The 13,260-nt window shown below is 46.0% G+C and overlaps 1 protein-coding gene across 1 annotated transcript; it reads left to right on the forward strand.

Moving 5' to 3' along the window:
* Nucleotides 1-1,417: 1,417 nt before the first annotated feature.
* On the forward strand, nt 1,418-10,245 carry LOC143011962 (BTB/POZ domain-containing protein KCTD16-like). The gene is made up of 2 exons (XM_076164986.1): nt 1,418-2,225; nt 9,660-10,245. The coding sequence occupies exons 1-2, from the start codon at nt 1,418-1,420 to the stop codon at nt 10,109-10,111; spliced, it is 1,260 nt and encodes a 419-aa protein (XP_076021101.1). The 3' UTR covers nt 10,112-10,245.
* The last annotated feature ends 3,015 nt before the right edge of the window (nt 10,246-13,260 follow it).

Consider the following 13,260-nt stretch of genomic DNA (forward strand, 5'->3'; position numbering starts at 1 on the left):
ATTCAGCCTCAAGCATCTCACTTCCTTCCTTTCAAAATGGATTTTCCATTTTACAGTATAGGCTTCTTGGTGTCAGTGTGAAAATATAACTATTCTATGACAGATTCTACAAGCAGGAGCTATTATGTGCCTTCCAAAACCTCCATCTACCTCCAGCTTTGTACCCCAAATTATGGGTGTATGCTTGGCAACGGGGTATCCATGATACAAATCTGGACTCAGTTTTACCTGAAAGTATTGATTGATGATCACTGCTGTGTTTCATTTCTAAACATGTGAAGGTTTGATCTCCCCTCATGGATTTGGATGGTATCAGTTCTTCATTCATTGATTTATGTAGAGATGATAGTGGGGATACTGGTACATAACAGGTTAACTCCCATTAGTTTTGTAATTTTTCCTTTATTTAACTTTGGAATCCCTCCTTAGTGGCCAAGTGTGTGTGGTGTCAGAGAGCAGGCACTGCCGATGAACCTTTGAGCAAGACACTTGACCCACCCCATGCATCCCCAGTCATTTGAAATGTAAATATATGCAAGCCTCTGTGAAAGCTTTGGAAACGGGATTAAAATCCGCTACACTGCGCGTTCCAACCGCTCTAATCTCGAATCCTCTCAATCTATAAATATCACGTGAGACGCAGCATCAGTCAGCTTCATGTCATTTTCCTTTAAGATGATGTAAGACTGTTACTGTTTCTCTCCCGCACCGCTCGGACCGGCATCAGCTTGAACCTTCCGCCCGGTCCGGTCCGGTCCGGTCCGGTCCGGTCCACCCAGCACCCGGTACCGAACTCACAGATCAGCAGTTTGGAGCGATGGGTGCGCACCAGGGGGTCCCGGGTCCCCAGCCCTCCACTCCCCTCCTCCTCCTCCTCCTCCCTCCCCTCCTCCCTCCCTCTCTCCCTCTCTCCCTCTGAGCACACGGGCAACATCAGCATCCCAGTTGTCAGGAGCGACGCTTCTGAGCTCAGTGATGGAGCGCAGACAGGCACATTCTTCCGTTCTGACGCTGAAGTAGACGCTCACTGGCGCAGCTTTGCACGGAAACAACAACTTGGTTTGGGTTTTGTTACATTTTTGTTACTTTTCCGGTGGTGATGGAGGTTGTGTGGATGTTTGTGACATTATGCGCTCCCTGGCTCTGGTTGTAAGGATCGAGTCTCTTTCTAGCATGATGCGCACCGGGCGGGCGGCAGGTTTACGCGCGGGACTGAAGCAGACCCGGTAGGCACATCAGGGGTGGGGGTTTTCTTGGTCATGACCGGACTGGAGGCGAGAACTGCGGCTCGCATCGGGACTAATGAGCTTCGGGTCTGAGTGCACCATGCAGCAGCGACACCCCTGAAACCACGGAACTTCTGGGACATCTGCGCGCCGCGTTTCCAGGCTGATTTTGCTGCAAGAAGTAGGGGAAAATGGCATTGAGCGAAAACTGCAAAACACAACCTGGAAAAGATCAAGGCCCGGTGCAAAACCCTCCATCAGACGTACTGGAGCTAAACGTGGGCGGACAGGTGTATTACACTCGGCACGCTACCTTGTCTAGCTTTCCTAATTCCTTACTTGGGAAGCTGTTCTCCACCAAGAAGGGCTCTTCAAACGACTTGTCCCGGGACTTCAGAGGACGCTATTTCATCGACAGAGATGGTTTTCTGTTCCGTTATGTGTTGGATTACCTCCGGGACAAGCAGGTCGTCCTCCCTGATCACTTCCCGGAGAGAGGGAGGCTGAAAAGAGAAGCGGAATACTTCCAGCTGCCGGAATTGGCCAAACTTTTGTCATCCGAGGATTCGAAACAATGTCCAGATGACTACAGTGATGTGGATGACGCTTCGCAGGGCAGCGAGCAGCGGTTCTACTCCTCGTACTCCCTGGACAGGAGGTACGGCTACATCACGGTGGCGTTCAGGGGCGTCTGCGCATCTGGAGGCGGCAGAGAGAGTCAGAGTGACGCCATTAAGGCCAAAAAGTTACCGAGGATCTTCATCAGCAGCAGGATCGGCTTGGCTAAGGAGGTGTTCGGAGACGCCCTGAACGAGAGCAGGGACTCGGACAAGCCGCCCGACCGGTACACCTGCAGGTTCTACCTCCGGTTCCGGCACCTGGAGCGAGCCTTTGACATGCTGTCCGAGAGCGGCTTTCACATCGTGGCCTGCAACTCGTCCCTCACCGCGTCCCCCGAGGACAAAGTCTGGTCCAATTACGCACTGTACATCTTCTACCGTGAGTGAGGACTTATTCTTATCAAACAATGTATAGATTCACCACTCATATGAACCAAAACTTATATTTGACACCCCAGATGGATGAATCAGGAAGGAATGTAAGAAGTAACAACAACAAAGTGAATAAATTCAGAGTAAAAATAAAGGAACAGCAACTGCCCCACCTACTCTCTCTTACACACACACACACACACACACACACACACACACACACACACACACTACTCTACATGCTACGTGGTATTATTTCCTCCATACACCATAAACAAACTTATTCTCTCCTAGACAAAAACACCAAACCATACTAAATCCCCATAATAATGTAGTTTAGAAGGTGATGTGCAGGTGAGCTCGCACCAGCAGGAGGCATGGTTGGGTTACAGCATCCTTCAGAGTGCCTGGTGTGTGTGTTAGTTGTCTTCACTAACCAGGCGCTGGTCTCATTATCTTTTTGCATCTCAGATTAGACTCAAACCTGCCCACCTGCCTTAGGGAGGAGTTCAGTCACTATGCTGCAACACTTCAGCTATACACATGCATAGAACCGCGAGTTATTGCTTCGGTTCTGCCGGCCAGTGGGAACACATATTATGAATAATACAGCATCACTGGGTATTGCAACGTTTCACATATAGTGCTGCTGCGTTTGTTCAAGATGCTTCATTATCTGCTAATATGGCTCAGTCCTGATTTTGAAGAGGGAGGAGTCGGACCATATGGCCAATTAAAAAGCACTTTGTTCCTTATTATAAATGGCTCTCTTTGCTAGAAACCCCAGGTGGTGGGCGGTGGCTGGAGGTGCAGGGGAAGGGACGACAAGACATATGGCTCACTAATGATTTACCAATAGTGTTGTTAATATGGACTAATTATAACAGACGGGCCTGTCCTGATCCTCGCTCAAATCCATCCTGCTAGGGTTTCCCTGAGTCATTCAACTTTTTGGGGATAACATCTGGTGAAGGTGCTCACTCCCGTCCCAATTAGCAGACACTTCAGAAGCCCCGTAAGACAAAGACACATAGGGATAGGGTGAGGACGGGGAGGATGAGTAGAATTAGAGGAGAAAATGCAATAAAGAACAGGGTGAAGGGGTCTGGCAGGAAACGAGAAGGAGCGCAGAGAGGAAGGGATAGACAGCGGCGAAATGGCAGGAAGTGAGCGAGGGGGAGGTGAGCAGATGGAGGAGAGAGCATCTGCACGGGAGGAATGAGGGAGTAAAAGTTGCATGAGACCTGACCGTTGGGAGAGTGAAGTGAGGCAGAGAGAAAGAGAGAGGGAGCGAGGGAAGCCATAAAGTAAGCGTAAGAGAGAGAGAGAGAGAGAGAGCTGCTGACGTCTGTGCAGTTAAAGCGAGAGAGAGAAAGAGAGAGAGAGAGTTTATTTAAAGGAGATCAGACAAGGTGAGGATGAGCGCAAACCTTCATAGAGAGTGTTAGGAGATAGGCACCTCGCCAGGATGATTGATAGACAAATCAAAAGCAGACAGGCATGAGAGGCCTCACTCTGCCGCAGCACACAGGGCCACGTCCAGCTTTAAAACTCTGAATGTGGGACACTTGACTGGTCCAGGGCCACAGACTAAGGAGGGATGTAGACTGGTGCACCTTTGAAACAGATGTAACCTTATTGTTCTTTGCTGTGTTCAGCATCGTACCCCAGCTGCATCTTTAACTGTGAAAACAGACTTGTGCAACATGAGTGCAAAAAAACATCAAAACAAACTCCTCTCCACATTCTTCCAGGCTGTCACATTCCTCACCATGTTGCTCTTCTTCTTGTTTCAATGCATCAGTCGTTTCCTGCAGGCATCACTGACTCTCCGTGATAGAATGAACTTCGGCTTCACAAAATGCATAGAAGTGGATATTCATTCATCACGTTGCTGTGAGCTGACAGGATCAACATCACAACAATCACTCATCTGTATTAACAGTCAAATGACCTGTTCCCTCATAGAGTTAAGACACTTGTGCTTTCAATCATCATCATCCACCTCTGCCTGGCTGGAAAATAAGCGGTTAGTTTCTCCATTTTCCCAGAGAAAAACAAATTATATTTCTGGGAAAAGGGCAGATTCTTCAGCGACCACAGTGCCAACGCATTCATTATGAATATGAGTATTTGCACCCAGGGGTCGTGATGGATATCAGCATTATCTGGATACATCTTGGCATAATATCTCTGAATAAACTACTGATAGATATTGAAACCAGTGGCTGGCTATGGTAAGATGCCGGAGGATGAGGTTTGATTTATGCACCTCTGAGTCTCCCTGTTGAGGCCGGTTGCCTGGTTCTGGGGGAGAGGCGATCCTGATAGCTTATCTGTCGTGTAAAAATGTAGGTCATTTAACACAATAGGGACTTTCTATCACTAATGACAACATTATTGCCATGGTGACAAACAGCTCTAACTTCCCTGTTTGCATTTGGGGCCCGTCTCCACTTCTGCTCGTTATCTCTGGGAATGGAAGGGAGAGTGTTGCCTGATTAAAAAGCAATCTGGACTCTGGAAATATTTCCTCGCCTCTGGTCGTTTGCTGGCAATTTCTTATCAAAGACGAATGCTTTGCCATTTTGAAAGCTTTTGAAAATGAAACCCTGTTGAGTTTGCGGTTTGAAAACATCGGCCAGATTCTTCCTCAGTCACTTTGTGGAACTTTGTGCCATATTTTCAAGAGAGAACTTGTCAGTCAGTTCACGGATGAAATTAAGTGTGATAATTAAGTGTTATCACAATTCCTGGATACGATTCTTTTATAATTGGCCGTGACATCATCGCTTCCACATCAAAGTAGCGGGGGAAAGTCTGAGTTGGAACATTAGAGAGCGATTCATCTTTTCCTTCTCTCAAAGACCTGTAACGTCCTGCCTTATCAAAATGGGAGACACACACACACACACACACACACACACACACACACACACACACACACAAACGCACACACACATATATGGAAACTGATTATACTTGCCTGTGGTGCTCTTTTAATAAACTGGCCAGTCTTCATTCAGGCTCTGAGTGAGACAATGTGGCACCTTAATGGTTCCTGAACAATAGCCACAAGGCGACAGGTGGAGGGGGGGGGGGGGGGGGGGGGGGGGGGCAGATGAAAGTAATCAATTTGCTTGTGTGTAATGGAGGCCGAGATTGGGCTGTCCCAGAGCTCCGGGAGAGCCTGGTTGGAGTGTGGATGGATTGGCAGTTCTTCGAAGAGATAGATGATGCGTCCATGAATAACTGGTATAAGTCAAAGAGCACCTGGGCAGAAAGCGGCTCAGAGGTGGGACAGGGAGGAGTGCTGGGCTATTTCTCCTCACACACGTCGCAAACCCTCAAGCACTATATCAGTTGAAGTGGACAATCCGGCTCACCTTGGGAGTACGTTTGAGCTGACTGAAAAGGGAGGCAATATTTCAGTTTGAAATGTATTTAATCATCTGCCTAAACATCATCCAGTGAATTTCTGAAGGACTGCACTCATGCTTTACTGCTGCTCAAAATCATATCAACAAGCTTTTATACTGATTTCCTTTCTGCAGGCAGGCATTTGTTTCAGCTACAATCCATCAATTTTGATATTATATTTCACTGCCCTTTATGTTTTAAAAATCAAAGTTATGTGTATAGTTTCACATAAATTCAGACATTTTAAACTCTCCGTATTGGTACAGCCCATAGATAAACGACAACGTTGCCTCTCAATCCCTTTAACAGCGTCTGTGCTTGCTTATTGTGTGTATCCTGGGTTTGATTTGTAGCTCAAAAATACTATGACCACATATTATAGCTGTCTGCTGTCATTTTTCTCCTGGTTCTGTCATACTAGAGTTTCACAGCTGTTGGGTAACAGGTAAACCAGGCTCTCTCATCTGACATCTAACACCCTAATGGTCCCTCTAGGGTCACTTAAAACCTCTTGGATGGTGTTACTCCCGGTGCTGAGGGTAGCTTGTGTTTGTTTGTGTGTTTGCGATACAGGGGATCCCCTGTGTTGGTATGCAGGGCTGGAGGTGTACACACAGGATTGCGTTCTTCTTCTTCTTCACTATAAATGAAGCAAACCGTGAAGCCAGCCTGCAAAATTCGTATCGACCCTGAATCTCATATATGCCAATTATCAGCAGCGGTGGCTGACATTTCAGCCGCTGCCTGATCTGCACTGCTTGACCTCTGCCGCCGCTTCATCAGCTGTATTTTTGCACCATAGATCACATCCAAGACAGTGATTGTTTTTGTCTTTCAAACGGTGCACAGCAGCTTGGATGTTTAGACTCTCTGATTCCAGTGGTAAAGTTTGTCCTAGGTGTCTTTTCCTCAGCACTTGTCTGGGCGTGGCACCTCCTTTTCTCCCTCTGAGTTATCTAGGTGATGACAAGAGCTCTTCTAACACTCACGGCAGCTTCTTGCTTTCTCCCCCATCCCGTCCTGCTGCACCAGTGTTTGTGGAGTGGTGCTGGGTCAGGGGACAGGCCTACAGGGAGGGGCTGATATAGACGTTTCACTCTGACTTGTTCATCTCCCTGTCAGCGAGGCACTCAGCAGCAGTCACCCTCTGACTCTGGGAGGGGACAGCACCAGCTTGTCATTAACAATCAGCCAGATAGACTGTCACTTTCCTCATGGAAAGCAGATCATTTGGCAGTAATGACAGTAAGCGATGCTGTGTGTCCTTGGACTGGGACACATAAAGCTTGTTGGGACACCAGGACTATAACTCACTCCTCCCAAACTCATCACTTCCTTCTTATCAAGCGAGTTAAGGGAGTAAAGTAAAGTAATTCAGGCCCAGAAATGCAATATATGCAGATATAACTCAATTCAATTATATATACATTATTAATCATACATTATTAAACAGACAGGGTGGACAAGACCCTTAAGTCTTACTTATGCATCTGTCATTGCCTTTGCAAGATAAGACTTTTTCTTACTGCTGCAAGGACACACTGGCCTAATTTAACAAGCACGTAAACTACACTCCTCCTGAGGCGCTGGGACAGTAAAAATGTTTGTGTAAGTGGAGCTGGGAGCTGGAGAACACAGGGCTGTGTCTAAGATCAGAGCATCTCTACTCAGCCTCGCTCTCTGCTGCTCAGACATTCACAGGCGAGGAGAGATTTCTTTTCCCTTGACTCTGACAGCTTGAATCTAAAATGCTGAAAACTAAAATTTCAGTGCATTAAGATCGAGCATATTACAAAATTAAATATGGTTTTGCATGGAACAATCAATCAATTAATAATAGGTTCAAGCAGTAATAAGCAGAGAGCCTGATGATGTCACCCTGTCGTCATCTTTTTCCTTCTTTTCTACTGCATAAGATCATTTGAATAGTTCTACATGTTGAGGAGTAGATCTTCATACAATTATGTCCTCTTTTAGAAGTGTGGACAAAAGATGCAATTTGAGGAAACCCCTGTCAGATCCCAGTTCTCCCTTACCTCTGTGTTATTTGTGCAGACACCGCCTGAGTCTGAGCTGAGGACAGGCTCATAGTCTTTTAATGGGGTTGGAATATGATCCGTTAGACAGGCTCTATAGATCTGAGGAAAACACATTGCAATCAATGGCTTCCCTGAAAAGATACTGTAGTGGATTATACACACACCCACTTGTTTAAAAGTACCCGGGTATGACTCCACAATTTCCTGGCAAGGCTTTTAGTAGTTTCCTGTCTCGGCGAGGAAAGGCATACCAAAGTTAGTTACAACACCATTTCACCCAAGACACACTATTATACACACTATTCTGGCTGGGAAAATTACCCTCACACACCCCAGAATTAGAGTTTTTTTTTGTGCAGGATTCATTGAATTATAGTGGAGTGTAGTTTAAAAGCAGAGGAAAGGTGCTCAGGTGCTTCTCAGCTTGTCAGCGGCTGAAATACAATTCATTCCCCGACGTGACCTCAAATCTTAATGATGCTATTCTTGGGCTCTGGCTTGTATCCTAAATGTGTTGCCCCCTCTGGACCACAGCATCCATCCATTTAGTAACAGTTCTCCACCTCCCTCTCTCCCTCCCTCCCTCCCTCCCTCCTCTTCATCCTCCTCAGCGATTCGCCTCCATCCATTTGTCCGGTGCTTGGGCGGCTGCTGGATTCAGCTTGACTCATTTTCTGGGGGGCAAATTGGTGTGCTGATTGGCTTCTTTACTCATGGATTAGCCATTAAAAAGCTGTTAGTGACTCTCTCACTATCAGCTCAATGCAATCATCCCGCCAGCGATAAGGTCATTATTACAGTGAGTGCAGGGAGGTTAAAATCCCCCTTGAACTCTTTTCAGTATAAATCGGAGCGTGCATTGAAAGGAGGTAATGGACAAATTATAGCTCCCTCTGAGAGACTGTAGCTATTGAGCCTGTATAGCCACGCTGGAAAAGGCATTAAGAGGTTTTCTTTATTGGCTGCGTTTACTTTTTATACTATAGTTCCCCACACTGCACATCTCCACATATTAGCTCTTCTAAGTGACATCTAGTTTGGCTTATTTCTGGAATGAAAGATACCACAGGCGTTACTGTCTTTGATGAATTGAACATAAAAAGCCACTGGGCAGTAGGCTGCAGTATTTCTGGTTAATTAGCAGTGCAGGAGGAAATGAGATGAGCTATAATGAAGGTGAGGGAGGAGAGTTTGGGCGAAAACTACAGAAGGTTTCCTGCTCGTATCAGGTTCGGTGCTCGTGGTGTCCAGTCAGTTTGAGGTCAGGACATCTGCAGGTACATTCACTCCATGCCTCCCTTAGTGGATTCTTTAGCCAAACCAGATACATTTTGTTGTGTTTGGTCATTATTCTACCTTTTCCCAAAAGGCAGAAGCACCTTAAGGATTTAAAAACAGAGACTAATGCACAAGCTTCCTAACCCGGCTTATTGCTCCTGTAAGAATGTGTGAAGGCTAAATAGATTGTTTTGGCTGTGAGACAGGCTTTGCTCAGGGCAGTGGGGATGGTCTTTAAGGGAGCCGTACTGAACCACATGGAGCTTCTCTCCGCTCTCTTTATCTCAGGAAGTAATATGCACAGCCTATCAGCTTTTTGAGACTCAGCAGTTAAACGTCAAAGGCAATAACGTACATGTTCTTACTTCTGTTCCCCCCTTAATGCACCCCTACAGTGCACACACACACACACACACACACACACACTCACTCACACACACACACACACACACACACACACACACACACACACACACACACACACACACACACACACACACACACATCTGCTTTTTTCTGTATGACATTGAAATAGCTGTGTGGGCATTTGTCAGCATTTGCTTGATCAGTGCAAACTGTTCCCTTTGATTACTCCAGGAATCTGTCACTTTGAGCCCAGCTGGGACCGTAGTTCTCATTGCTCATTTCTGCATTAAAGGAGTTGATTTTATAACAGGAAACCACTGTGTGTGTCTGTGTTCTAGGTGGGCCATCTAGGTGGTCGTCCTCTCACTGTGACTGCTGTTGCAAGAGCCACAAAAGCGAGCGCGAGGGAGAAAGCGGAACTTCCTTTAATGAGCTCTCCACCTCCTGTTCAGAAACCCAGTCGGAAGCGAGTTCCCCACAAGGAACCGTGATCTGCGGCCCCGTGACCCGGCAGTCCACCGTCCAGACACTGGACCGCCCCATGTCTAAAGGACCCATGCACATGCTGCAGCAGGCCGAGATGCGTCGCAAGACAGAGATGCTGCGCGTGCGAACCTTTGGGGTCCGTGAACGAGAGGCGGCGAAGAGGAAAGCCAACAAGGAGAAGATGACTCCAGAGCAGGAACTGGAAAAATGCATCCAGGACTTCCGGCGCATTAGAATTCCAGATCGCTTTCCGGAGAGGAAGTACAACTGGCAATCAGAGCTACTGAGAAAGTACCGTCTCTAAAGAAGAGAGAGAGAGAGATAGAGAGCAAGAAAGAGAGAGAGAAATAGAGAGAAAGAGAGAGAGAGAGAGAGAGAGAGAGAGAGAGAGATGTTAGTATTATGTCACTATACATGAAGGGTATTAACATGCATAGGTTATAGCCCTCACCCTCTATGACACATACTGTAATAGAAAATATGACCACTTAACCCGCCAGCATGACTAGCGGAACACACACGGCAGCGTGAGTCATTGATTTGTAAAGAAGTCACATTATTGTGTACGATATGCACACGTGTGTAAATCAGGGTTCCTCCTGTTGGGGCTTCTGACATCACTTGAGCGAGCTGTGCTTACGAGAGCCGCCGAGGCTCCATCACAAGTTCAAAGCAACAAGGCAACCTCAGGGGCAACATTACTGCAATTTGCTCATCAACCGATCACACACACACTGTATGTGCAGACGCCCACAATAGCTGTGCAATGGAATCTCACCGCTCCACCAGTTACACATACACACATAGGCTCTCCTAGGCTTGGATTACGGCACTGCATGTCATTTCACCCCTCGCATATGCAATATCAAGCAACTTTCAATTCAATACTTTGTGTGATGGAATAAAAAACGATGTGTTATGAATGAGGACAGCACTGCCTAAATCTGTTTGCCATTGTAAACTTTCTTTGTCTCATGCCATTATGTGTTGGGTAGATAATGTGTAGGTAGAGTATAACGCCAATGGATAAATGATTATTCCTTGATTGTAAGTGTGCAAAAAAATGAAATAAATGGGTTAGAAATGTGTTTGTGTTTCTGTGTGTTCACAATGGAGTTCTAGCGTTTGGGAGATTACAGGGTTAAAGAAAAGCTTGGATGCTGAACAATGAGCCAAAGAGGATTTTGGATGTTAAGCACAATAGCTGGGTTTAACATTTGTCCCACTGAATCTTTGCAGAAAAGACGCTGGACTGAAAACCAAACAGCGTTGACTTTGTGTCTCATCCCACATCACCATCACCAGCTTACCTCACACACATTTGGCTTTAAGAAGTGAAATGGATCCCTTCCTGTTGACATCTCAATGTGTGTCGCATCCTCTTGAGAGGATCTCAAGGAAATGCAAAGAAGAACCATAGCTGAGCATCACCAGCACCATTTATAGAGGGCACTATTTTTAGAGAATGGATTCTGCAGTGTCGCCACATTGCATCCGCAAGGAGCAAAGCTTGGGGACCGAACCGCTGCAACCCCAAATACAGACGCTGGCGCTGATAGATGAAGAGCTGCTTCTCTCTTGAGACAGTAAGTGTCCTCCAACACAAGTTCAAGAGAAAAAAGCTTTGTTAGGACTTGACACACACTCCTGGGTGAGACAGTTTGCCCAAATGCCCTCTGGGTGATAGGAGAGCTCTAACACAAGATGAATGACAGACTGATCTTTTATCACCTGATTAAGCTGTTATGGTTTGATTATGATAATACATATTATACTGTCTGCATATGTCCCATGCGGGAATCTGGAGCCTGTTGTTGTTTATTTGATAGCCAATCAATCACAGGGCTATCACACACTCACAGACACACTCATTCACACTCACGTTCACACCTTTGGGCTATTTAGGGTTTACAGGTCACCCAACCTGGATGTGGTGTGTGTGTGTGTGTGTGTGTGTGTGTGTGTGTGTGTGTGTGTGTGTGTGTGTGTGTGTGTGTGTGTGTGTGTGTGAAACCAGACCGACTGATGTTTGATGAAACGAAAGAGCAACTAATTTTGGAGCCGACGTTGCTGCATTTTCCCCTTTTGTATTGTTTTCAGATTTTCATTTCTGTCTGAACTGACTTTGTATTTTCGAATGTGGTCTGCAGTTGCCCACTTATCCATTCAGCAGACACAGAGCAGCATTAGGAACCCACTGGAGTGACTGGAGAATGACTGAGACTCAACTACATACCATAACCTGCACACACATCAGTTGAGTCACAGAAAATAATAAAGGAGTAAGTAAGAAACAAATCTTATTTCAGTTTCAAATGTTAAGATATTGGTATAAACTTCAAGATGCTTATACACAGAGAGCATTGAGGCTCTAACTGACTGTAAGACAATGAAGCTGCCATGGATAAAGTGTTTGTTTTTCCTCTGTGCCACCATGAATCCAGACTCATATCTCTGCCCCTTCAAATCTCTGTTTGAAATCCACTGCTTCCTTTCCTCATCTTTGAAAACCAGATCTGCCCCGGATGGAATTCCACCTCACACTTAGCACCGTCTGAATTCTAATACCCCAATGAAAAAAAATAAAATCAATGAATTCGTTTTAGCATATCAAATGCACACAGCATCACAGTGGAGCTAGTGAGGTCCTTTGGCCCGGCCGGCCTTCCTGGCCTCTCCCACAGAGCGGCCTGAATACGTCCACGGCCACTCTGCTCTCCTTACCCAACAGATCAATAGTCTCAGATCCTGACCCTGGACTACAGACTGCTTTCCAGTCTTTATAGGCGGTCGATAACCAACATCCTCCTCTAGGATGCAAAGTAACATTAAATCTTCAATCAAAAAACATCACTGCCACTGCAAACCACCCTCAATTATCCAGCAGGGTTGCCTGCAGGCCTTGCATTTCCCACAACAGCTTTCTTTAGCGGGAGACGGGCCTGACATAATGATTACAGGCCTTGTATTAGAAAATTACAACACTGCAGAGGCTGTGTGATTTCATGAGTGGGAGAATTAGCCTGCTGGTAAGCTGTTGGGCTTCAAGTAGAGACATGGAGTGATAAAAGCGTGATACAAAACAACACAAACAGGATTCAATTTTCAGTGCAATGAATATGTAAACAGTAAACCCCAGAATGATTAATTACATGAGGCAGGAGGATGGAAAAGACTTTAGTTTCCATTCATCTAATGTTATAAATCTGAGGTGGAACAATTCCAGACCGGCACGTCGCTTGATAATTTCCAGCACAGCAAGTCTGACAGCTGGATTAGAAAGATAAAATATGCAATTCATCAGGTTTGTATGAAAAATAGAAAGACTCTTTCTAGGACAGGTCTTGTTGCCTGCAGCACTCCTCCATAAATATCCATGTTTTGTGCTCACTCATCTAATTTTAGATGACTGACATCCCGGAGTTTTATAGGCACCGGGGAGGAGAATAGGAA

The sequence above is a fragment of the Genypterus blacodes genome, unplaced genomic scaffold (genome assembly GCF_046128005.1).
Source record: "Genypterus blacodes isolate CSIRO-AG114 ecotype Tasmania unplaced genomic scaffold, CSIRO-AGI_Gbla_v1 ptg000139l_1, whole genome shotgun sequence".
Lineage (NCBI taxonomy): Eukaryota > Metazoa > Chordata > Actinopteri > Ophidiiformes > Ophidiidae > Genypterus > Genypterus blacodes.